Source organism: Nicrophorus vespilloides, unplaced genomic scaffold (assembly GCF_001412225.1).
Source record: "Nicrophorus vespilloides isolate i.1.1-1 unplaced genomic scaffold, Nicve_v1.0, whole genome shotgun sequence".
Classification (NCBI taxonomy): domain Eukaryota; kingdom Metazoa; phylum Arthropoda; class Insecta; order Coleoptera; family Silphidae; genus Nicrophorus; species Nicrophorus vespilloides.
The window spans coordinates 39,845-66,086 of record NW_017096988.1 but is presented as its reverse complement, the minus strand read 5'-3'; the positions used below and the strand labels follow the sequence as shown (position 1 = coordinate 66,086).

The 26,242-nt window shown below is 35.1% G+C and overlaps 2 protein-coding genes across 5 annotated transcripts; one reads left to right on the top strand and one right to left on the bottom strand.

The window, feature by feature from the left end:
- Nucleotides 1–2,475: 2,475 nt before the first annotated feature.
- On the top strand, nt 2,476–3,685 carry LOC108558649 (solute carrier family 35 member G1). The gene has a single exon (XM_017915632.1). It carries the CDS (start codon nt 2,585–2,587, stop codon nt 3,605–3,607), a length of 1,023 nt encoding a protein of 340 aa, XP_017771121.1. The 5' UTR covers nt 2,476–2,584; the 3' UTR covers nt 3,608–3,685.
- Nucleotides 3,686–6,166: 2,481 nt separating this feature from the next.
- LOC108558650 (GTPase-activating protein CdGAPr) lies at nt 6,167–26,034 on the bottom strand. Of its 4 annotated transcripts, none has more exons than XM_017915634.1 (7): nt 25,771–26,034; nt 19,297–19,480; nt 10,068–11,169; nt 9,795–9,957; nt 9,462–9,732; nt 6,312–9,399; nt 6,167–6,248 (listed from the first exon to the last, which is right to left on the bottom strand). In XM_017915634.1, the coding sequence occupies exons 1-7, from the start codon at nt 25,831–25,833 to the stop codon at nt 6,176–6,178; spliced, it is 4,944 nt and encodes a 1,647-aa protein (XP_017771123.1). In that variant the 5' UTR covers nt 25,834–26,034; the 3' UTR covers nt 6,167–6,175. The 4 variants fall into 4 exon arrangements, with proteins under 4 accessions (XP_017771123.1, XP_017771124.1, XP_017771122.1 ...); XM_017915635.1 differs by lacking the exon at nt 25,771–26,034 and adding an exon at nt 21,824–21,916; XM_017915633.1 differs by lacking the exon at nt 25,771–26,034 and adding an exon at nt 19,941–20,247.
- Nucleotides 26,035–26,242: the final 208 nt, after the last annotated feature.

Genomic DNA, 26,242 nt, shown 5'->3' with positions numbered 1-26,242 from the left:
TTTTTTGGTGCTTAAAAGCAAATGGCGCCCCCGGCGAGAAACGTATGACGGCCCCTCGTCCAAAAAAAAAATAAATAACCGCCCCTGTCTCAACGCGCCCCAAGCAACCTTACCTCGTATCGACCGTTTTCCTACTACTTTCGTATAAAGTTTAACATTAGAATTTAGAAAAAAAACAGTTTTCAACAATCGACAAATTTCTTAAATCTAGCTCCAAAGTTTGTTGATTTGATAGTTACATAAATGTTCCCATTGAAATAACATTAGATCTATAATAGATAGAATGGATACAAAAGATGTATATGAAAGTTGGATATTTGGGGAATATAACATGTATTCAAATATTGCTGTGATTTCATCCATTTACTTGTAATTTGCGTACAAAAATGAAGTAACGAAAAAGCAATGACTTCACATTTTAGTGATTTTCTCAGAAACTATAATAGATATAACTGATCCAAAAAATGCATATGAAAACTGGATATTTGGGGAATGCAATGTGTATTCAATTATTGATGTGGTTTCATTTCACCTGTAATTTGCGTACTAAAATGAAGTAATGAAAAACAAGTGACTTCACATTTCAGTGATTTTCTCAGGAACTATAATAGTTAAAACTAATCCAAAAAATGCATATGAAAACTGAATATTTGGGAAATGCAATGTGTATTAAATTATTGATGTGGTTTTATCGATTTACCTGTAATTTGCAAACTAAAATTATGTAATGAAAAAGCAGTGACTTCACATTTCAGTGATTTTCTCAGGAACTATAATAGATAAAACTAATCCAAAAAATGCATATGAAAACTGAATATTTGGGAAATGCAATGTGTATTTAATTATTGATTTGGTTTCATCCATTTGGTTATAATTCAAAATAAAGTAATAAAAATACTTTAAACATTATTGACTAAAGTAAATAATAAATATTTTTTTTCGGAAAGTTTTATTTATTGATTGGCTATTATAAAAAAATCAAATAACAAATCAATAGTGTTTTAATAATTACAATTATTTGTATTTTATAGTGTATAAGTAAATGAAAATCAAGATCTGTAAGAAATTATGAAACTTCGATTATAGTAGTTTACTGTGAATCATTACATATCGAATTTAGGTTAATCTAAGAATCTGTTTTATTCGCTTGAAAAAACAAGACTTTTTTAATATGTTCATATAATGCGGATTATCATGATTAATTTCCAGCAGGTTTATGCGATTATTTGTCGACATTTATTTTTACTTAGTAGATGTTTTTTTGTGTGTGTATATAAAAAAAAAAGGTGTATTAGTGAATGATAAGGGATGATATTGCGGCGATCTGCTCGTCATCGTCATCCTATCGACATGTGACGGTCACCTAGCAACGTGGAGGTTGCCCGAGGCCGTTGCCAGGCAACACCCAGGTGTCGCAGCCTCCAATCATCACGCCGCATCTCAAGATCAATGTTTGAACAGCTATGGAGATTGTGCTCTCTCCGCTATATACTAAATATATATATATATATACATACACAACCGATTGCTCCCCCAAAATGTCACCCCATCTTTTCCCCTCTTTTTTTTTGCGACCATTTCATTCCGACCATTTCTGCTTTTCACTCTTCTTTTTGCACACAATCCCTCGTATTTACCTCGCTCTCATTACGACGCTATGGATAAATGCTGAAATGTGTCGTAATAATACTACAAATCCTATAAGAAGACAAGCAATGAAATAGAAATTAATATTTAAACCTTAATTCATATATTATAAAATCCATCAACTATATTACCTTCTTCTCTAAGTCTACTTTTACATTTCAGAAATATTGATTATTATTGATTATATATTGATTATTGATTATTCAATGAAATGAATAAGATTTAAAGCTTTAAACGTACAATGGAAAATATTGTAATTGATGGTCAAATTCATTAAAAATTGAATTGACACAAAACAACAAATTAATATCAATTTAAGATTTAATAAAATAACAAATTTCTTTGAATTTTATTAGCTTCTCGTACATTCCAATTCTTCACCAAATATTTATTGCTACTTAATTTTCTTAACTATTATAACAATAAATTGCACATTTTCATTTTTGTTTTTCAACATCTTATAATTAATTAAATATCATAGCAATCACCGAAAGAATTTGTTAATTAAAATTAATGTTGTATAGTATGGAATTATTTAGTTATTATATTAGTACAACATTTTAAAAATTGTGAGAAGTTCAAATAATGGTATATTAGCGCTACCTATGGACATATTACCAAAGGATTGCTTTGGTTTTTTGATGCTTATGCAACCAAAATGTCTCTTCATTATTTTATGATGCAAATAAAATTATACTTTGATCTTAATGATTTTATATATTAAATAGTTATTAGAAGGATAGTTTCTGGTTTTTAAATAAAAAATTATTTCAATGTAGTTCTTTTTAAAATCAAAGCTGTTCTGACATTTCATTTGAACTACTTGCACTGACAGTTAATAAACCCAAAAGTTTCCTAACAATAATATGATTCGTTTTTAATGAAAATGGTTTGAAAACCGGTACTCTTTAATACAGTTTAATCAAGGATCTTTAAAATGAGTGAAAATTTGGAGCTGCAGCAGTTGGTCGATGAAGAGCTGGAAGAGGAGGTTAGATTAGCACAACCAAAGAAATGCCGATGTCCATACCTGGGATTGATACTTGCCACCCTGAGTTCCCTGTTCTTCTCCCTATGCTCAGTGATCGTCAAATGGATGACTGATGTGGATCCGATGGCCTTGGCAGCTTACAGATATCTGGGAGTATTGCTACCAGCAATACCCATAGTCATATACAAAGGGGAACCACTGTTCCCCAAAGGCAAGAGAATAATGTTGCTGTTGAGGTCCTTCACGGGAACTGCAGCGTTAATGTTAAGTTTCTATGCATTCCGGCACATGCCTTTAGCAGATGCCAGTGTTATTGTGTTTTCAGTTCCAGTCTTCACAGCGATATTCGCCAGGATGTTCTTGAAGGAGCCGTGCGGTTTATTCAATGCTTTCTCAGTTGTCGTCACTTTAATTGGAGTCATACTGATAACTCGGCCGCCGATATTATTCAGTGAGACTGTTGAATCGTTTGGGGATTCCAATCAGAAGACCGGAGTCTGGAGCGCCGTTGCTGCATTCTCGGCTACTTTATTTGGAGCTAACGCTTACGTCCTGCTGAGAGCGCTCAAAGGAATCCATTTCTCAGTGATCATGACTAATTTTGGATCGTTTGCTTTAGTGCAATGCTTAATAGTCACTTGGGCTATTGGGGCTCTGTGCATGCCCAGATGTGGTACAGACAGGCTTCTTATAGTAGCCTTAGCGTTTTTCAGTTTCCTGGGACAAATCCTGCTGACTTTGGCTCTGCAATTGGAGCAGGCTGGACCCGTAGCAATAGCGCGAAGTTCTGATATCGTTTTCGCATTCATCTGGCAAGTGCTCTTCTTCAAAGAAGTCCCCAACTCTTACTCAATCATTGGAGCCATTCTAGTCATGAGTTCGGTACTACTTATAGGCTTACGCAAATGGATTATGACTCTACCAGAGAATTCTAGTCTTAGATATAAGTTTGGTATATTAGCTAAGTAATTTTGTTTTAGTTCTAATTATTTGTTAATTGTTGTCCAACGATTTTATTTTTTGTTTTATTTATTTTTCTATAAACCGTGATTTGTTTTATTATGTGATCATTTCTAGTCTGATTTTATTAGTCAAAAACTTAGCAGGTATTTTCTAAGTAGATAATGAGTTTGAAATTCCCTTGAAACTTCCTGTAATCACTAATATATATAAATACGATATGTTCATTAACATTTTCACACTTTTCATAAGAAGCGGGCTTTCATCATTCGCTATTTTCAAATGAAGTTGCAACCAAAACAAATAAATTTCAAGAAGAAAAAAAAAACTTCACTTTGCACATTCCCATTTATGTATTAGAACGCTGAAGCAAAGAAATACAGCTTTTGCAACTTCATTTAAATTTATAATTGTTTAACATGTGTATCCTCTCATCGCCATAACTATTTGTAATGTATCCATTGAATCTAATGTATTTTGTGTGTGCGAAGCTGTGAAAGCGTCGAAACGTTTACGTGTAATTTCTCTTAAATCCAAAGTACTTAATTCGACTTTACTTTGTGCAGTTGTTGCAAAGCTGATGTGGAAAAAAAATGATATTTTTTCATTGCGTAAAGATTGAAAGCAATTTTAGCTGTATTACGACATGGACCAAAATTTATTATAATTGTAACATTGGAAATGAAAAAATAATGAAACGATATTGTATATCATCATCATGAAAAGCCTTAAATAAAAAAAAACTTTGAAAATGTTTAAAAAATTTAATTTTTATCCTTAAAATTTAAATAATTCCTAAAAAAAATTGTTGTGTTCTGAAATTGTGAAACATAGAGGATGATTTAGGGTTGAAATAAATGGAAACAGATTGAAAGAAAAATATGAATTTTATTATTTTGCTTCACTTTCATATTTATTTACCTTTTTTTTAAATTATAATACTATTTTATTATATTATTATTACTTTACAATATATCTTTTAAGTTTAAATTTAATATCAATTGATTTATTAATAATAATAATCGATAATCCAATAAGAATTACATAGAAATCAAGAGAAAAAAAATGCAGTAGTAGAAAAGTAAAAGATTTTTCTCCTCCACTGTCCAAAAGGAGGCAAACGTATAAAACAAAAAGAAACAAACAAAGACATCTTTTCTGTTTATACATCCATCCGTCCATCTTCCTTTCCGTTACTTATTCTTTTTTTGGTGTGTAATTATTGTCTGCGAAAAAGGTAATTTCCAAATCGTTACCTTTCAACCGTATTCCCATTCGAAGAAAACGAAAGTATACAAAAATGCATCGAAAACGAAATGCTGCATTTCCCTTGCATTCCTTTCAAATCAAGAGTTAAATCTTTTTTTTTTGAAAAGGGAAACGCTTAAGTAGAATCAACAAATTGAACGAAAACTTTGGTGCTTGAAAAGTGGTGATGTGATGGTGGATTTGTGAAGATAATAAATAAGAAGTCTACGACGAAAGAAAAACGTGTTTCTGTGTGTATGAGAAGTCGTGATGAATGTGATGAAACAATGAAGAAATAAACGAGTTCAACATAATAAGTAAATAACGTAATAATTAAAAGAAAAAAAAAACAAATTATATAAAAAAAACATATATGTACAGTGTGATTCTCATTACTTCCTTGTTTTTTTTTTATTATTATAATAATCATAATATATATACTAATTTTTAAATTATATAAAACAATTTTTTTTCCGTCGAATTTACAAATTCGTAAAAAGAAATTGGTTTTCCTCTTCACCCTATTATACTCTCATCTAATTAATATATAAATATTGCGAAACATTTTACAAAAAACCCGAAAAGTAGCTTTAGACAACTCAAAAAATATGTCCATTTGTAAGCTTAATCTTAAACTCCCGACGAGAGTGGAAAAAAAAATACACCTCTACTTGGAGTATTTATTATTTAGTACGTTTGTAAATTCAATTCATGTAACATTTTATTTTATTATTATTTTTTTTGGCATTTAGACCTTAAGAACTACGTCAATCATCGAAACGTTTGTTTAAATTGTTTTTTTTTTTTGGTAAATAGATTGTCGAGTAGTGCGAACGTGTAAATTTAGTAAGCTTAATTTAGTAAATTCAACGGAATGAGAGCTCTCCTTTTTTTTTCATTATTTTGGTCAGATTTCAGCTACTTTCTTCTTCACTTTAGAAATAAGTTGCGCGCCCTGAAATGCTTCTTGTTTGTTTTGGTTAAATTGAATTGCAGTGAACGAAATGAGAGAAAAAAAATATATAGTACACATGCAAAATCCCTTGTTGAGCGAAATTCGAGTTATACATCCCATATATATATATAAATTAATAAATAAATAAATACACTCTTTTAAAAAAAAAACGAAACCGATGGGATTAATCCCAACTTCATTATTATTTTTCTTTCTTGTTTTAAACTTAACAATTTCTTCTAATGCTGCTCATTTTCCTTTTCGCAAGCGGACGCGCAATATTTAATATTTATATTATACTCCATTTCTTACTCATAAAATATAGAAATTCTTTACAAAACTTTCTTTCTTTCTTTCTTCATTTCTCCTACAAACTATTGGTGCGACTTTGATTCGAAAATTGCTTTCATATCCTTGATGCAATAAGAAGGCGACGTTTTTTCTTTCCTGAAAAAGAAACAAATGGAAATCAGTAATGAGGATTGACATTTGTTTCGATGAAATACTAACCTAGGTGGTTTTGAGTCTAAGCTAACCCTCCTATTATTAATATCTGAATCATTTTTAGGATCCCTTTCTCTGGTTTCGAAAGTGTGTCGATGCCTATCGACAACGTCGCGACGCTTGTTCCTCAGTTCTACCTCGCCAAGATCAGTATTCTTTTTAGATTCGAAAATTGCAGTTTTAGAACGAATGCTCGATCTCTTGGGTGATCTTAGCAACACTTCTTCGTTCTCGATCTTGCTGAAAGAGCGACGCGCTTCTTCGAACTTCTTTTCCTCCTGCTGTGTGATAAGGACAGGGATTGTAACAGGAACGGGTTGTGGAGGTGCTTCGACGATTTCCTCCTTCGGTTTAAACACCTTGATCCTTGAAAGTAGCACGTCTTTGTCTTCTTTGAATGACTCGGAACGGTACTTTTCGTTGAGGAACTTCCGTCTTTCTTCCTTGTACTTCTCTATCCGCTCCCTGTTCAAGTTCTGTTTCACGCTTTCAACGCTGTGCGCTAAATGCACTTTCAAATCATCGTTTTCGTCTGGCAGTTTTTTGGGCTTGTTCAAGCTCTTAGGCAAACTGTTTATTTTGTACGTGAGGGTCTCATCAAAGGACTTACGACGGTTCAAGCTATGAGTCGAATCGAACTCTTTCCTAAACTCCTCTTCGTCCAAGCTGCGTGTTTTTATAGCGTTCTTTAAATTGCGAGCTCTCAGACACGGCGGAAGCGAATCCCGTGACTTCTTTAGCGCTTCTGCATCTGCTTGCTGCTTCGGAGCTCTCATCTTCACTGCATTCGAGTCTACAACTTCGAATTTACTGGTTAAACTTTTCACGTCTACCTTGTCTAAAGATTGCTCGCTGCTTTCATCTTGTACAACATTTTCTAAATTATTACTAACACTAACCAATTCCACGGCTTCCGGCGTATTCACTCCGTTTATTTCATTTTGATTTTCCCCATTTGTCACAGGCACAGCATTCAAAGTCTTCGTATCTTTAACAGCAATATTTAAATCGAGTATCAATTCCTCACTTACAGCTACGTCAGTCTGGCAATTCGAGTCTTTCTCGAGAATTTCTATATTGCTTTTCGCCATCTCTAGCGAATCGGAACTGAAATCCACGTTCTCGTAGACGTTCAAAGATCGATTATCTTCCAAAGAATCCAATTGCGCTTCATCCTCTACATCCTTTCCCAAAGCTAGCAGCTCATTAATCTCATGCACGGATCGCCTGAAATACTTCACTTGTTGGTATATCGTATCATCCTGCTTGCGTTTCTCGTTGTTGGGACTCTTGACTTCTTCAACCATAGGACTGAACTCAATTAAATTTATGCTTTTCGGTCTGTCGACTTCCAAATTCATTGATTTCTTCCGAAATTCTACGTTGTCGTAGTATCCACCAGCTGGTGGAAACTGAACAACTTCATAGACTTCATTCGGTTTAGAATCAGGAGCTTCGAGAGCCCCAGTTGTTCCACCCAAACATCCCAAACTGGATCCACTATCAAAGCAACTGAAAGCCTTTAACGTCCCACCGCCAGTCTCCAAACAAGTTAAATCTACTTTCGAATTTTCGTAATCTCTAGCAATTTCGTCGTACGTTTCGTATAATTCGCTTAAATTCGTATCACATTTCGGAAACGAGTCGTCCTGATTCGATGTACTGGTAGAACTCTCTTGAGTCGTATCCTCTAAACTAGGATTCTTCGAAATCGTCAAACTATTCGGACTCACGTTAGGACTCATTGTGCCTCTCGTTGGAGTCAGTGGTAAAGACACCGAAGTCCGATTACTGTCAATATACTCTGAGGAACTATTCAGGACCTCGCTCAAACTGAGATCAGTCAAACTATTGTTCTCGACGGTCGATTTTAGATTTTGGAAGAGAGTGTCTATATCAGTCGGCGTACTTTTCGGATCTAAATCGTTTAAGCTTTTAGGCCTTTTGTCGTCGTCGATGCATTTGGCCTGTTGCACCGGTAGATTAGCCGTGCTCGTTGGTATTTGAGCACTTTCAGCTCTGCTCTCGTATGTCGGTGGATCACTCTTATTAGAAGAGAAAGATTTCGTTGGAGATTTGTACGTGATGCTTATCGTGGTTAATACGTTTTCGTAATTAGGGCTCTTCGGTACTTTGATTGGAGATTTATTTAGCTTTTGGTAGATAATCTCTGCGCTTGGGCTGAAATCTCCGGGAGTCGTTGAACTTGAATCAATTAGCTGCTTGTAGATTGGTGACTGGGGAGTGGGCGTTGTTGACCTATTCAGTTTTCCTTCAGTTACGGATTTGGGGATTACCACGGAATTTGAACAGGTCTTCTCCAAATTCAATGACTGTCTTTTAAATACTTCAGAACTTCGCGGACTTTTATTCTTCGGCTGGTACATATCTATAGGAGTGATATCCTCTTCAACGTGAATAACTGCTGTTGTTGATACGGTTATATTATCCGGAGTACTGCAGTCTATAAACTGAATATCAGATAGTTGATCCTCCAATCGAGTTCGTTTTCGCGATAAACAGTCAGGAGACATGACGACTCTAGCTTGTTTTTTAGGCGAGGGATTGATCGAGTTTGTCGCGCTCAGGTATTCCTCAGGTCTGGCGCGAGTTAATATCCTCCTTTGCGCCTCCTTGTGTATCCTTGGTGAACTTACCAGACTTTCGTCCTCCGAGAATATCCGCATTTCGCTTTCCTCGAGTTCAAAGTTTAATTGAATTTCGCTCAGATCTAGTAAGGAACCCTCGGAATTGTTGTGCGAACTCTGCAAGGTGTCAAAGTACGAATCGTGCGACACCGACCTGTTATGTCCAGGTGGCTTGTTCAGGCAATGCAGGGGACCCAAGATGTCGATATCATTCGAGGCCGGCTCAGAATGACCGGAAGTCAAACTTTCCGCTGATTTAACCGAACGCAACTTGCGCTTAATGTCCGTCAAATCCGATTCCGTTACAGCTTTTTCCGGGATCACTATCCCCGGCGTCGACGCCTTCCTCGGTTTGTTCAGCACACCTTGAGATGAATTCCTGTTTCTGCTGAAGAATGACCTCCAACCCATTGGAGACCTTTTAGATAATCCTCGCTTTCGTGCACCTTAAATAATCGAATCATATTAAAACATGTACTTAGCATGTATTAAACGAGTATAAACATACCTGGTGGAAGATCGATGATCGTGTGATACTTTTTGGGAAGACTATCTGGCCCACCGCCAACCTCGATGTAGCTGCATTCCTTATTCAGTAGATGTTTCGATCTGGCCTCTTCCAAGGTAATCAGCTTCGTCGGGGTTGATATTGCCAGGCTTTTTGGTCTGCAACGTTTTGGGGAGGCCACGGCCACCTCGGCCATGGGTCGATCCAAATTCGGTAAATTATCACAGAAAATCAAATCGGTATAGCAGATTAGGAACTCCGTAACGACGGCCTAAGAAATTACAAAATTTAAAATTTATATTGCAAATGGATATTTCTCCACTGGAAAATTACCTGCACTCCGACACCTTGCAGAGCTGCTACTCCACCGACTTCCAGTTCGGCGCATCGCAATAGATTAGGTGCCCACACAATTGCAACGTTACGTGTTGTCATTCCAGTGCTATGTCCATGTTTGGCTACACGCGCCAAATGCCTCATCAAATACTCCAACGTCCTAACAAAATCAATAAATTATATTAATAAACAACAAACGTTGAAATAACATTATATCAATTAAGCTATTGCTTATTAATGATTAAGTTTATTATTTGGAATGAAACGTACCTGTAATGTGGCGGCGGTAATTTTTGTACAGACTCCCTCATCTTGAGCAGCCTTTCGTGATCAGTCTCGGAATTTTGGATCGAGGTCTTGCAGCCCTGGACCGCGTTCACAAAGCTTTGGTATAGTTGATAGGTGCACAGAGGATTCGGTAATTCACGGAAGTACATCTTCAGTAGCGAGGCAACGGAGTGGATGTCCTGCAGGATATCCTCGGTGTAGAGATTCGGGATGCGGTCCTCGTCGAAGGCGTTACGAAGCTTCTGTATATTCGAGGTGACTCCGGACAGCCGGTAAATGCCATCCACGATGCCGTGGGTCTCTATGAATTCGGCGCAGCACTTCAGAACCATCGGTATCTCGTGTCCGGAATTGAGTAGATGTTCTCCAAGATCGCAGCCAAAGACTCTCTCCTTCAGGATGCCGCTCTGCTTCAGACGACGACGTGACGGTCTGTTCAGAATGAAGCTTCGGAAGAAGGCAATGAGTTTGCCGTGCTTTCTCAGTACCGGCTTGATGGGACTCAGGGCTAGGGAGCCGACGACCGGGGCGGGAAGAGGCATGTTCCTAGGGACTTTGTCGCCGATGATGTGTACGCAGTGCTGGGGGAAGAAGCCCACTTGGAAGCCCCTTTTACCTCGCCACCAGATCGACTCGCCCGGACTGGCCATGTCGATCACCGAGATCATGTCTCCAACTTCGAGGTTCAGCTCGTCCCTGGCCTGCGAGACGTACCGGCGGACGCTGTAGGCGGCCGCGACCGCCGGCGTATTTATGGACCTACTCTCCTCGCTGGGCACGAGAAGTCTGTGTCCTTTATTGTCCATCTGCAGCCAGTTCAAGACCGGGCCACAGTTGACCGAGTTGTCGGCGATCTCGCAGAACCTGTTCAGGAATACGGAGAGCGTCGTCTCTTCCGGTTCCTCCGTTTCCGGACAATGACTAGAATCCGACGAGAGGTCCGGCAGCATGGATATCTTGCGGTCGTAGATACACTGATGGAGCTGCGAGTCCAGCATCCTGAAGTTCTCCAGATTCCGCTGCAGCAGCCAACACTCGTCGCCGGACGTCACCTGCACCATGTGCCATTCACCATCGTCGTGAGCTTCAATAAGACAAAGCAAAAGTCGAAATTAAGATCGGGAGAAAGAGGAGAGAAACTCTTCACTGGCTGGCAGCAACAATACAACAACAACTATCGGTGGATTGATTGCGGAAGGAAACGATCCGCGGCGCAAGCACAATGATTACGCAACCGGCGGCCGTGCATTCGAATGGAGGATTACTAATGAATTTATGGCTGGCATAAATGGGATTCGGACGGCGCGCTTGTGCATTCCAGCAAATCGCTGAAGAACCAACCATCAACTTGCTAATTGCGCGAGCAGTACGAGGATGGACGCACGGAGGATGAGAGTTAAGCTATTATACAACTGCGAAAACGCCTGGACTTTTGTTCCCTTTAATCAACTCGTAAACAAAGGCTACAAAACTAATTAAAACGACATTATGAAACAACGCACACAAACGGACGCACACATGTGTTGCGGTACAGCAGCTTTGCATTTTGAATAAATTCTCTGAAAGAAAAGAAGAAACAACACGCACACTAGAAACTAGAAACTAGAAACCTCCCGATGTCTGTATGTGTGTGTGTATGCGTGCATCACCAATAAAAAGAAATCCTATATCCTTGTTCATTCAGCAGCAGCGAAACTTCTTTTAAACCCTCCTCATCCAACCGAAATACTTTCGTTTCTTTCGTTTCCATACCATTAAATACCAATAGCATTACGTAAAGTACATCGAGATTAAACTGGCGGATATTTACTTAGGCAAAAAAAAAAAGGAACTAACTTCCAAAATTAATATTTAATTGTTTTCTAAATGCGAGGTCGTTAGCAGTCTTCGGTCTGATGCGCCACGAAAATATAGACTATGTAGAGGAGAATCCTTTCATCCGCGTTTCTTCTCGATTAAAATATTAATAGAACACCATGTTGCAACCGCTCTACGCCAATAAAGGTTATAATATATTTATAGAACCCGAATTACGTAAAGTAAATCAACTTTAAAAATAGATTACTTTAAGGAACTTACTTCCAAAATTAATACCTAATTGTTTTCAAAACCATTAGAAATTCTTCGCTCCGACGCTTTATAAAAATACGTCTGTCGCTTGACATCTAAATCGTCGTAAAACCAGGGTAAATGAGGTAAAACTTTAAGAATATTTACTTAGAAAAGAAGTCATTTTAATTTAAACTTAAAAATATTTATTTTAAAACGTGTTAAAATGTAGTAGCAATAAACTGTTGTATAATTTACGAACAACAAAACAAAAAACATTATTTTAATTTAAATGTTAGTGGAACAAGAAACTAGATTAGCATAGAAAACTCTATTTATTGTAATAATACATGAAATTTTGCAAAATTAAACTGGTTAAACGGTCGTAAAAGGTAATCCAAGCAAGTTGCAAGAATTAGTACAATGCAATTTGTAAACTAGTTACTTACATATAACGCTGCGAGCTTAAGTAATAAAAATGTTAATATGGAGCCAACGCTATGCGCATTATATAATCGTCGATTCTCGCATGCGTATAAATCGGTGGTATATAACGGTAGTGGAAATTAGAATATATACACTATTGAAGAAACCGAATAGATAACGTTCCCTCCAATAAACAAAACGTAGAAGTGAATTGGGCGAAGTCTTAAGTTTTATTGGATCAAATTTTGTTATGCAAACATGCACGATGCGAGCGGAATACAGTAAACGTTGGCGCAAGTTGTGAGTTGAATTTTTATGGTAGTTGTACATCAATTTATATATATGGAGTAAATTTATATATGTGCGAATTTAGATGTAGGTGGAAGAGTTGGATATTTGAAGTCGAATAAACTGTTTAATATGAAAATTCTAAATTTACCAGAGTTGATGGAAAACAATGTTAGGTATTCGCGTTCGCGCGCTCTGGGCATTTTCTCATGCATGTTTATTTGACGTGACGCTTTAAGTGTTTCAAAACTAGTTTTATTTTTGTGGTAATGAGAGTTTTTAGTGTCGATTAGCGAGTGTGGGTTAACAGGATTAAAGAGCGAAGAGCGCTAGATGAGCGTCTCTCTCTTCACTAAGCCTATACTACTCCTGCAATACCATCAGCCAGCAGCTTAAAACATCCAACTGCGAACTTGGTCTCATGCCCAGGTGGTTGGGCTTTGATGGAAAGCAGGAGGCATTCCGCATTTTCCGAGCGTGTTTACTGTTTACCAGTGGGGAGGCGCATTCCGAATTTTCCGAATGCTTGCGTTCGCATTGTCCCGAGACAGTCCAATACTACGAGACATACCTTCCGAGACGGCAATCCATTATGTAGGGTAAGAAATTATGTAGATTTCCAGACACCCACGAGGCATACCGAAGTAGCATTAAAATCAATTGCTATTCAGCGGCTCCGGCGAACTTCCCAAAGTACATGTCCACAAGTACACGACGGGCTTACTAAGTTTTAAGCGCTGTCAACTAAGTAGATTACGAGGCTTTGAGCATAGATATACTCCGATAATACGCCTACACACAGAAAATGGCATTCCGCATTTTCAACGCAGCTAATTATCTTCAAAGCTACATTTTCTACCTGTCCACTTATCCACAAAGTGTCGCAAAACAATTGTGTAACGTAGTTTGTCAGCTACCGTTTGTTTCTTGAGAGGTTTGCTGTTTTTTTTTTTGCGCAAAGTGAATGGAAACGAAGGAAGGAATAAAAAATACGTGCTTTCAATAATCGCCTACTTGGTCTTATGAAAGAACACTTTGTAGGAACGAAAACAAAACCAGCATTATGCGATATTATAGGCGGATCTTTGTTGGAATATTTGCAATTACCAACTACGTAATTTTTTTTTGTATGAGGAAATTCATACTATTTTCATTACCAGTGTTATTAAAAAGGATTGCTTGTGTCACAATTACTGTACAATAGAATGCAGATTATGGTAAACAAATATTACATTTACATATTTGATAATTAATTCTATAGTTAATCTTATTGAATATTTGTATCGCATTTCATTAATTCAATAATAAATTAATTAAAAATTTTAATTGAAAATTAAAGTCTGTACAAATACCAAAAAAAATAGGCATTTCTGCGAAAGCAATAAAACTAGTAGACGAAATCTTCTTGAAAAATAATATTTATCATCGCTTTTACTGTCCCTATTGGTACATGGAGAACCCAGTTTATTGTCGCTTTTACGGCTTGATTTCCTTTACGATGCAAACAAAGCATTAAAATAAAAATGTAGTTCACTAAATCAAAAAAAAAGAAGTTACAAAATCGAAGCTTCAGTTGTCTTCAAACAAAATTGTGTATTTTTAGAGAACATCAAAGACAAGAACCGAGCAGAATTCAAAATTTAGATTTTTACGTTGCAAAGTAAATTGCGTATCCGAATTTCAATAGTTAAAATAAATATTTCAAATATATAAAACGGAAATGTTTTGGTTAAGTACAAATAGGTCTTGATTTCAAATTAAGATTAGGTAAAGCTGCATTTCCGGCGACAGGAACAGGAAGCAGTTCGACTAAGATTAGAATGGAATCTATACGCTTTGTATAGATTCAGTTTACATATTTAAAAATATATAGATTTAAGTACTGAAAATCAATTATTTATAATCGAATTTATAACATAATAATTACAATTAGATAATTTATAAAACTTATCGAAAGATGAACATGCAAACGAATTATACTAATTGTTAATTCATTAATTAATTAAAGACATGCGTTTTTTTTCTGTATTATCACTGTTGTAAAGATGCAACGTACCAGATCAATTAAAATCTTCATTAGATTTACATGATTTCTATAATAACTTTTTAACAACTAATTGAGTAAAGGTCGTATATCCAGATGAAGAGTTACAGAGGAGCACACAACGTAATTTACCCACACGAACCCAGACATTGACAATTAAAAAGCATGCTTTCGTATGTATATTCAAAAGGATAAACGTAGTGAAGAGCATGAACGTTACGTCAGTAATTTATACGCATTAACATCTTGTGACATGGTCACAAGAAACGTTCCTAAGCGGCTATAATTATCACATTTACATGTGTACAGCAGTTTTTAATTCATACTTTCATTCAAACATGTAACGCACATTCATTCTCCAAGAAATTATTAACAACTTTCTTAAATTAAACTCAATATCAATGATTAAAACATTATTTTCCAACATATTTCTCTACTTACTTTATTTCTTAAATTCACCGAAAATGTTCACATATTAACAGACATTTAAAAACAGCTTAGTTTACGACTTCGCACTATTCGTGTGAAATAAATAAACATAGTAAAAGAATCGCGACAGCGACGAAACAAAGGAGAGATGTGATTTTTATTATTATTATTATTATTGCGAACCCCGAAAATGGAAAGGTGAAAACGAAGACAAACAAAAAAAAATTGGTTCAATTCAACGCCTAACCCGAATGCATTGTTGTTACAATTACATTTTAGGACAATTATTACTTTCATAATTCTTTGTGCTACTTTTTGTATTTACCATCGATTCTATTTATATGATCACGAAAGTTTCATTGCTTTACAATTCAAGCGAATCCACTAATGATTATAGAAATTATTTTTTATCGTCTTGAAATGTTATTACATTTTGAACTTGAGGAAAAATTCGGATTAAAAAGTGAAATATTTTAATTAAAGACACAAATTTCAACGAAAAAAATGTTTCAAATCGGAAGAAATTAATTATTTATTACATATAAATAAAAATTGAATATTTGTAAGAAAAATCAGTCAATACATTTTCAATTTTAAACGAAAGTTTCATAACAAAGTAATTAAGAAATTGCTTTCTTCTAAACATTTAAAGTAATATTAAATGAATAAATTTTATGAATTATGAATTAAATTAATTGAATTTTATGAATATCAACTAATAATTTTATCAACTTGTATTTCATATACATGTGTTTTTCGATAATTTCCATAAAATAAATAAAGAGAAAAGCAAAAATTTGAATTAAAATACTTGAAAACATGTTCACTAGACAATTTGAATTGATTTAAATAAAAAGAGTTTTGAAGAAAATCAGTATCTTTTGTAGAAAAAACTTAAGTGCTTTTAATTCGATACTAAAATTAGAAATGTTAATTAATGAAATAAACGAATAAATGTAAATTTACATATCAATTATTTAATATAAGTTGTTTTTAATTTTATAAGTTTTACATGAAAATTTACTATTCAATGTTTGAAGTGTTGTAGTAAAAAAAGAACAGACAAATTACATTTGAAATTGAAAAATATATTCACTACACAGTTTGAATTGATTTAAATAAACAGAATTGAAAATAATATTTTGAACAAAAAAAAGGCATCTTTTGTAGAAAACTTAAGAAAAAACTTAAAAATATTAATTAATAAAAGAAATGAATTAATGTAATTTAATATTATCAAAAAAATAGTTGTGTTATCTTTGATATAAGATGTCTTTAATTTTAAAAGATTTACATAAAAATACTGAAGCTATTCAATGTTTGAAGTGTAGTAAAGAAAGAACAGATAAATTACATTTGAAATTGAAAAACATGTTCACTAGACAATTTGAATTTAAATCAATTATAAAAAGAGTTTTGAAGAAAAAAAAAAGGCATCTTTTCTAGAAAACTTAAGTGCTTTTAATTCGATACTAAAATTAGAAATGTTAATTAATGAAATAAACGAATAAATGTAAATTTACATATCAATTATTTAATATAAGTTGTTTTTAATTTTATAAGTTTTATATGAAAATTTACTGTTCAATGTTTGAAGTGTTGTAGTAAAAAAAGAACAGACAAATTACATTTGAAATTGAAAAATATGTTCACTACACAGTTTGAATTGATTTAAATAAACAGAATTGAAAATAATATATTTAAGAAAAAAAGGCATCTTTTGTAGAAAACTTAATAAAAGAAATGAATTAATGTAAATTTAATATTATCAAAAAATAGTTGTGTTATCTTTGATATAAGATGTCTTTAATTTTAAAAGTTTTACATGAAAATACTGAAGCTCTTCGATGTTTGCAATGAAATAAAGAAAGACAAAGAAAACTGCGTTGACCTTAAAAAAACCGCGTTCAGCAGTGAGTGGCATATTTAATTTTAGGATAGGCCGTATGACGTCGCAAAATCAATACCACTTTGCCAATCGCTCCTTAATTACACTAATAGCTATCATTTTCCAAAGGGCAAACTAAAAATTACATGCAATTATTTTTTTGCACCATTAATTTAATTAAAATAAAGTGTATAATTTTAGAACAATATATTATATTACATCAACATTATAATAAGTATTATTTTATGGATGTTATTAAAAAGTTATAACAAAGATCGCGTCCGAAAATCGCATCGAGGTTGAAGAAACTTAACGCAAGGCAAATATTAAACGCGAATTTATGATACCGCAGTTAAGTTTATCACTACTAATCACACTCAGATGACCACACCTTTCAATTAGTCTTAATTAACGTCTGATACACATAGAACGCGATAATTCAATTACAAATATCACCTTCTCCTCTATATTTTCATTTTACCTTCCTTTACTTCCACAGCAATTTCATTGAAAAAACTGATTATTTATACATGATTCACACCACTTTAGTCCAATCAGACCTTGATGCAGAAAGGTGCAAATTTTCTTAACCTCCGAGCGCGTACACATAAAAAAAATAAATACACTACTTACTTTGTAAATAATTAAAGATAGAATCACAACAGATCGCGTTTTCTCTTTCTGCTCGGTTTCCGCTTACATAATGACAGATTTGGGAGGCACCTGCGATGGCCGGATATATAAATAAGAGCCGAAGTCGACTTGAAATTGGAGAGATCTCCAGACTCGAAATGCCTTTGTCGGTTTTTGTTTTCAAAAAGCAGATCGGGTTTGTTGTTTTCCTACATATCGATTGAAAATTCTCTGACCTTTAGAGAGCGAAAATTAACAAAAAATAAGCTATGCTATCAATCAATTTTATGATAGCACATTTATTTTCAAGGGCGTAAACAAATATTGCGTCGTTTCAACTTGATGTTAATTAATTTTAAATTGTGTGTGTGTGTATTACATGTTGGATTTTCGCGGTGAATCATACGCAATTTAGTGTAACTGGTTAATAAATGTACGGAGAAGAGGTATTAATAAAAACGAACGAACTGTAAAGAAAGTTATAAAATTAAAGCAGACGTGAATCATCGAATTGCACGAATTCGTGCACGTTTCTTTTAGGGTCAAACAACCAAAACACGATGGAAGATTCGTACTTTCAATCAAAACAGCAACTTATCCTTTTGCTATTCAATTCTAATATCTTGTTTATTGATTACATAAAACCTTAACTAGAAAACCGATTTACAGAAAAAGTGTCAAATGATCAATAAAAATAATAGTAATGAAAAGTAAAGGATTCGTAATGTTTTATACTTAATAATATTTTTTTGAATTTTGCAATAAGAATATTTTTAATTTAAAAAAAAAATAGAAATATTAATGTGTACATTTTGAATGATTTAAATAAGATTAATGTAAGCAATATTTGCATAACAAAACAAATCATAACTTCATGAACAAATTTGCAAAGATTTTGTAAATATTTATTTTACAAACTAATTACAAAGTCCAAAAAAAAACATACAAATTGAATAGCTATAAAAAATCATATTATAAAGCTTAATTGCTTAAGTTATTTAAGTTAATTAATATGTTAAAGATTATTTTTGTATTGTAAATGTTTGAATATTGATTGTTATGTATTATTTTTCAATGATGTAATAAGTGCGATTAATAAAGCTTAAAATAGATAATCTGTGTGTGTAAGAAAACAAATCGATACCTTCGAGGCAGATAGGTTTGTTGATGTTGCTTGAATAATGTTGTGATTTCTGCAATCGCGAATGAATAATTTGCGCAATTCTGATTCACTAGTATCTTGTCTTATCTGTCGAAGGTAACCGGTGCAAAGGACAAAAGAAACAACGGCGATTTTAGTGCCTACCCGATAAAGTTAACGATGTAAACACGCGGCTGTTGATGATGATGGTAAGAAGAAGAAGAAGAAGGTGGGAGGGGTGTCGTATTAATAGAGCGTTCGAGAGAGATGTGGGTTAGGTGTTGGAAGGATTGAAGAAAATCTTAAGTCTTACAGTGCTGGGAATGCAGTGATTGATCCATGTTGGTTTGGATGGTGACCGAGAGACGGGGCAGCTGGACCCTCTCGTAGTGGAAATGAGCGCATTCCTCCAGCTTCGGGAACCGGCAGGGCTCGGATCCCGGCTCCGGACCACCAGCATCCGAAATATGCATGTCGACCGCCTCAGTACATCCTGCCTGGAAAACAGAAAAAGAAACGTATAAAAAGAGACGTCCAAAAGCAAAAATGAAAGAAAGAAGAGGCGATCCCCGTTCCATTCGCGCTGCGGATGATCTAATTCCGTGCAATCAATACATTTCCCTACTGGATATTGCGAACAACGCTGCCTTCGATAAACTCTTATAAACAAACAAATTATGTATAACAACAACAACAACAATAACAAGAGAAAACACTCAAGAACTTACTGTACAAGCCAGTGAGTCAGCAAAGCCGCTAAGCACCCGTTTCATATTTCAGCGATCGCATTAAGGGCATACCCATCGTTTTTTTTTTTAATCTATTATTTCTCTCAGTCAGCTAGCAGATTAGGCGGTTGATGTTGATGTGATTGCATGACGATGATGATGATGATGATGGAACTTAACTTAGGCGTCTTACGTATAAACTTAGCACTGGCCTCTACTAATTCAATACCTTCGCTCCCAAAACGGAAACACTTAATTGCTCTTTGTTCACATTTGCAACGGATCGGATCGATTTATTGCAATTCTGTATGATCTGTTGGATCATCGGTGGTGGTGGAGGTGGCGGTGGTTGTGTTGGTCGTCGCCTCGCGGATGGATTTTCGCGAAGTGAACTTTGTTTTCGCGTGCGAACGAGCGGGCACACACCCCTCTCGTCGCCGCCTCCACTGCTGCTGCTGCTGACAGCCAGCCTGGAACACAGCCGTATATAGGTTAGGTTTTCCCAGCTGAGTTCACGGGAAAACTGAGAGGGAAAACTGCGCTATCGATCCCCCGCGCTTCTCCCGACTCCTCATCCTGCCGCCCCTCCTGCAGGACGAACACACACACACACACCATCATCATCATCCGCACCGCGACGAAACCGGAAACTGAAAATTCCCGCTACGACAAATTTCCACAATACATTTTCCAACCCTCCTCAAATTTTCAAACACATATATCACATTCATCGCATTCCATTTCATCCAACATTCCTTTCTTCCTTCAAGCGATAATATTGATCATAGTCATCTTCCTAGATAAGGGATCATCTTCCTAGATTTAAAAAAATCCACTAGTTTTCTTCAATATTCAAATGTTTTTTGGTCTAGAGATGAGTGTAAATTTTAGAACTTCAAAATTATTGAAAAAGAGCACCTTCGAAGAATTTCAGCCAAAATCATTGCTGAAGTACTCATAGATGTTCTTCTCATATAACTGTAGATTATATAAGTAAAATTTATGTAATGTTTCTAATTAACTTTAATTTTATTTTTTTATTTAATTTAATTTAACTTTATGCTATTATTATAACAGTATACATTCTTTGGACAAACAAACATCATTATTGCAATCATCATCGTTTAAGGTCACTCTTTCTTCCAGTATTTACGTAGCTGTCAAAGCAGAGATTTGCGCCGCCGAATCTATTTTTACAAACTTTACATTTTTTACTTGCACTTTCTTTTTCAGGGTTTATTTTTGGAAAAGAATTCCCAGATTTTTTTTTATATTTCATTTCATCCTCTCTCAGCTTATGACCAACCTCATTGGTCTGTTCGGTCACACGACTATTCAACGCGCGGATGAGTGAGTCCTCATTTTGAGGAATTGCATCCAATCGTACAATAAACAGCTCTTAACCAATTAATATTACATAATATTTATCTACAGTTAAATCCTAAGAGTTATATCTTGTTAATCTACATATTGAATCACAATATTGTTTATACAACTTGGTCTTAACAGCCCAAGTAGAAATACAGGTTTCATCTGCGAGTTATTGATTAAGTTAACTGGAGGTTATATGAGTGGTAAGAAAGCGTATGGATCAATAAATTTAAACAAGTTCTTAAACCAGTCAAGTCAGGTGCCTATGCAAAAAGAACGTTTGAGCTTGTTAGTGCAGTTAATAATAATAATAAAAAAAAAAGAAGGAGATCGCACTAAATTTGCAATGCAATTTTCCTCCTATGAAAAAGTTGGTTAATTAAATTAAAGAAACCTAGTTTCACTTCAGTTAATTGTTTAGCTAATAAGATTTATTTAATTACATGCCTTAATCAACTCCATCAATCCAACAATAGCTTTGTGAAAATCAAGTTTTATCGTAATTAGTCTACAAGATGATTTTCCTGAGTCGTCGATGTGCAAAATAATATTTAGTCGTGAAAGCAAAATGTAATTTGTTAACGTAATTTGTATACTGTTTAAACAATGATCCAATTAGTAGAACCATCATCGCTCGTGCAAAACTGTAATTATGTAAGCAGTGAAAAAATAAATAAATGAAAAAGACGCAAGAAATTGTCATTATCTAACAAAAATAAATTTAAAATAAAATGCAAATACCTTGCGTATAAACGAAGAGTTGTGTCTTGCTTCGATTAGAAATTGGATTTGATGCGGAACGTACAACGTTGTGTTTGTGTTTGAAAGAATTGCTTAAACAGTGAATCATGTTTTTGGCTAAAACATTGAGTAACAAAAAACCGCTACTACTCATCATCACATCAATTTGTACGTTGCTTTAACGTTATCAACGTATGTGACCGCTTTCATTGCGAGTACGTATGTGTAACATGTTTCGTGGATGCATGCAGCTTGACAGTTCTTGGAGCCTTGAGGGCTGCTGCTTGCTGGCAAGCTGCGTTTATTGCGTTATTTGCGAGAGATGCAAGGAAGCTGGCCGAATTCCAGGATCGATCACTTCGCACAGGCGAAGGATGAAAATTATTGCCTACTATTATTAGACCATTAATTGTGCGCCTCTTCTTGTTCTTGCATTTCGATAAACGGAATAAGAGTTAGTTCGAGCGATAAATACGTCCAGTTTATTGTTTGTTTCATTCACCGTTGCCTTTAGGAATTATTAGAGTGGAATCCTTTTCACCTATTAGAATGAGGAGGAAGAGGAATCCGTTGCGCATTTTTGATGCGATCAATGCGGCAATCGTTCGTGTTCCGTAGTTGAAGAACGAATGGAAACAGAAAGGATGTTGTGCATCAGCACAGCGAGGAGAAAGAGCGGACTTCATTGTGGGTTTCCTTCCTCGACGTTGTGAATTAATAAATTAATTTAATCGCTTGTCATTAATGCAATTTGTATTTGTCGGATGCCAACGGACTCTCCACTCTCTCGCCGTACCCGATGAACAGGCTCATCCTTTATACTCGTGTGCAACGAACAAAAACAGGATTCCTCTGCAGTCTCTCCCTCTCCAGTTCAGTCCAGTCCACTCCAGTCGCGATACCAAATCTCCTGTTTCCTGTCTATTTTAATAGTTTTCCAGAAACTAAAACCACAAATTTGTTCAACCATTGATTTCCTCCGGTACTTCCCAAACTAGGGAGGTTAATGCTTTTGTTTACCAACAGCAATTCCGCCAACTATAAATCTGACAATTTTATAGTTTTCCTAACATGTTTTCGAAATCGAAAACTTGGTGATTTACCTTTAAATAGCTTTTTATTGACGCTGCTGGAAGGGTACAATAAACGTCTACTCCACCCTAAAAGTCTTATCCCCTTTTTAATGAGATCCACACTCCATAAGTCATGTTTCCTGTAAAGAAAGGAGACCTGCATCTTACTAATAGGCTTGAACACTACATCGATTTATTGACTCTAAGAGACTAATTGTCTCCTTTTATTAAGTGCTCAACAGAAGCACATACCATAAAGAGTATTAAGTGTGCAATATACATGTTATAATCTTACAACGAGTATAGATTATCTCCGTTTTATAACATATTGCAAAGTTTTAGCAATTCTCGAATAAAATGCAATATTTCAATCGCAAAGCCTTTTCAAGTTCCATAAAAAGATGAAATCCGCAGCAAATCTGTCCGAGTCCGCCAATAAATCAAAACCGTCTCAATTAAGATGAAAGAAAAACTTTGAGGCGTTGACAACTTGACGATATATTTTCTTTTCCTCTTTTTTTTTCTCGCAAAATAAAAACAGGGAGGAGAATCCTCTTAGTCACCAGCTATAAATAACACAGAAAATATAACAAACCGTAATTGGATTCCATTGCTGTTGGACAAAGTTAGTTATGTGTATTTCCATCTTCTGGTTAGGAATTGAGGATGGTGAAACTGCGATTGAAGCATTAAAATCGATATCGAGTAATTAATTTGGACAATAGAGAAATTTAGAACGGAAACGAATTCATGCACGGCACGACTTCGGAAAATGTAAAAAAAGAAATAGAAGGCAAAGCAAAACATTCGAAGACCCAATTTCTGGCACAGCGCTTGCCGCTCGGCTGGCATAGTTATGGATATGCACAATGGATGGCAGATGGCTATCGGCACATGAAGAGTCTCGATAATTATAACTTTCCATACGGACCGACATCTAATAATAGTTATGGTTCTGAGTGATCGGTTCTCTTATTCTCAGCCGAAATATCCATGTCGATTCATCAACAACATCATCATCATCAACATCAGAGCTTATTTGGGACGCGAGTCAGCAACCTTTTATCTTCATAACAGGTCAACAATGAAAGAGTTATTCGAGAAATTGTAATCTCGCCGACGAGAATAGCAGATTTGTGATTCGAACCATGCGTGCTCGAACAAATACAAGAAATCTCAGATCTAATCTGATAATAAAACGTTTATTGTATTAATCATCAAACGGATACGTAGATATACAAGATCATAAAACGTTAATTTACAAAAAAATAAATAAAGTTACAAATTGAATTTATACATCACAGACTAATTTGCAGATGATGATGAAGAGATCAAATCAATTTTGATGACGAGCTTAAGGAGAAAAGTCGTAAACTGCACGCAGTTGGTAAGATTCATTCACAGCTCAGCAGATCAAAGAGCGAGATGTTAAATGCATGTGAAAACATGTAGCGAGAAAGATGAAAATAAATATCTTCAAAAAAATAAATAAACAAATAAAATTGAGACATTCTTTCGTTTCGTTTTAAGATTATTCATATTTTGACCTCAATGAAAAACGAAATAAACATAAGTCCAATTAGAACGCACTCGATGCATTCCATGAATACTAATTCGAAACCTATGAATTGCGTATTTCCGTCTTCGCGATACGTAACTGGAGGATAGAGTCAAAAGAAAATGTTTGGTTCGTTGTTATAGTGAAATATGAATGTCTCAATCTCGATCTCTAAATAATAAATGATAAAACCAACGCATTGTTTAACATTAACATTCATATTTTGACCTCAATAATGAACAAACATTTCCAATTAGTACAAAGTGTTCATAGTATTCAATAGTAACATACTTTAAAGTAGGATATTTTAATTATATTTATTATATTTTAATCAAATCAACTAAATTTTAGATAGAATAAAACAACTTTTAGTTAACAAGTATTAATCTAATGCAACAGAATAAAATGTAATGAAGATAACTCTGATTGAAACAATTACAAATAAACAATTGGAAGACGAGACGTGAAATGTTAGTTTACAATTGTTCGAATTAAATATTCTATGAGAATTGTACGTTAGTTTTGGTAGGCGTTGAATAGAGCCCTTCCCTGACAGCAGGTGTCAATGTGTTTATTGGAAGCAAACCATGGCAACATCTGGATAGACGTTGTTGGTCAAATGTTAGCGAAGATGTTAAAATATGCAATAGCTCGATGACTTCCATATGGAGCATCCGAAATAAACAGACAACTTCCTCGTTGTCGCCGCTTGTTTTGAAACGATTAGATCTCTAAAAGGAGAAAAACAAACAGCCATAAACCGTTTTTCCAATTAGCTCCTACAGCCTTCGCAGCAGATTAAAATATAAATATATATATATATATTATATATAGGCTTGTGTGTATGAGCGAGTATGTATATATAGTGTATTAATTCTGGACTGAACTGAGCTTATTAGATGCAATCTTAATAACGTTTTCTAAATGTAACTGTACCATGGCTTGTGTAGTATGTACACAACATGTGTTCGGCATTTTAAGTAAGTTCTGCATGAACCGTTAGCGTATTGGCATTTCGGTCGAAGGCAACGAAACGAGAAGAGGAAGTGAAAAACAAAAAAAAAGGGCACGATGATGTTGTTCATGGTGATGATGATGATGTTGATGATCTGCGTTGGCTGCGAATGGCAAATGGTCGGTGTGAAAACAAAAATAAAGGAGGTGCACACACATGCTTAAGTTTTAATGTCAATAACCGTCTGCAAAATAAGAATAATTAGAATAAGTAGAGGATATGATTGTTGGGAAGATTGATGGCATTTATTATGGAAACCCAATAAGTATTGGAATCGCGATGGGCACTAAATCGTACGTACCTTGGTCTTCAGTTTATCCTTGTAGGAGTAGTAGTCCGGCACTACGAACACATTTTCGCACATGTGTGTAGAGGAAGGTTTTCCCTGCACATTCGCAAAACACTAAGTTTTCCTATTCACCAGAACGCACGACACAAGCAACATTCGCGACACATCCACACCAAACTAACCAACAAAAACGCGACTGACCAGGAGGACGACGGTCGACGCCATTTTCTCTCTCTCGCACACTCACACCAACAATTTACAAACAACACATTTGACATTTCTTCGTTACCAAGCTTTTCCGGTGCTCTTCCGGTTGCATACAATACGATACGATTTATGCCATCTACATTTCTTATTGGAATATAATGGCTTTAACTAACTTTCTCACAAACGTTTACATAAATTCCATTCAATTATCAGATTACAGCAACTACAAAGACCTTGCAAGAACGTTTTATCCATCTACACTTCTTATATGACTTAC

What these genes read in the sequence shown, in the direction of transcription:
- LOC108558650 (XM_017915633.1), bottom strand. Translation starts at nt 20,036, where the DNA reads ATGATCCAACAGATCATACAGAATTGCAATAAATCGATCCGATCCGTT. An exon ending in GATCATCGATCTTCCACCAG is followed by an intron (nt 9,400 to 9,461) that starts GTATGTTTATAC and finishes CGATTATTTAAG; the next exon opens with GTGCACGAAAGCGAGGATTA. An exon ending in TTAGACTCAAAACCACCTAG is followed by an intron (nt 6,249 to 6,311) that starts GTTAGTATTTCA and finishes TTTCTTTTTCAG; the next exon opens with GAAAGAAAAAACGTCGCCTT.
- LOC108558649 (XM_017915632.1), top strand. Translation starts at nt 2,585, where the DNA reads ATGAGTGAAAATTTGGAGCTGCAGCAGTTGGTCGATGAAGAGCTGGAA.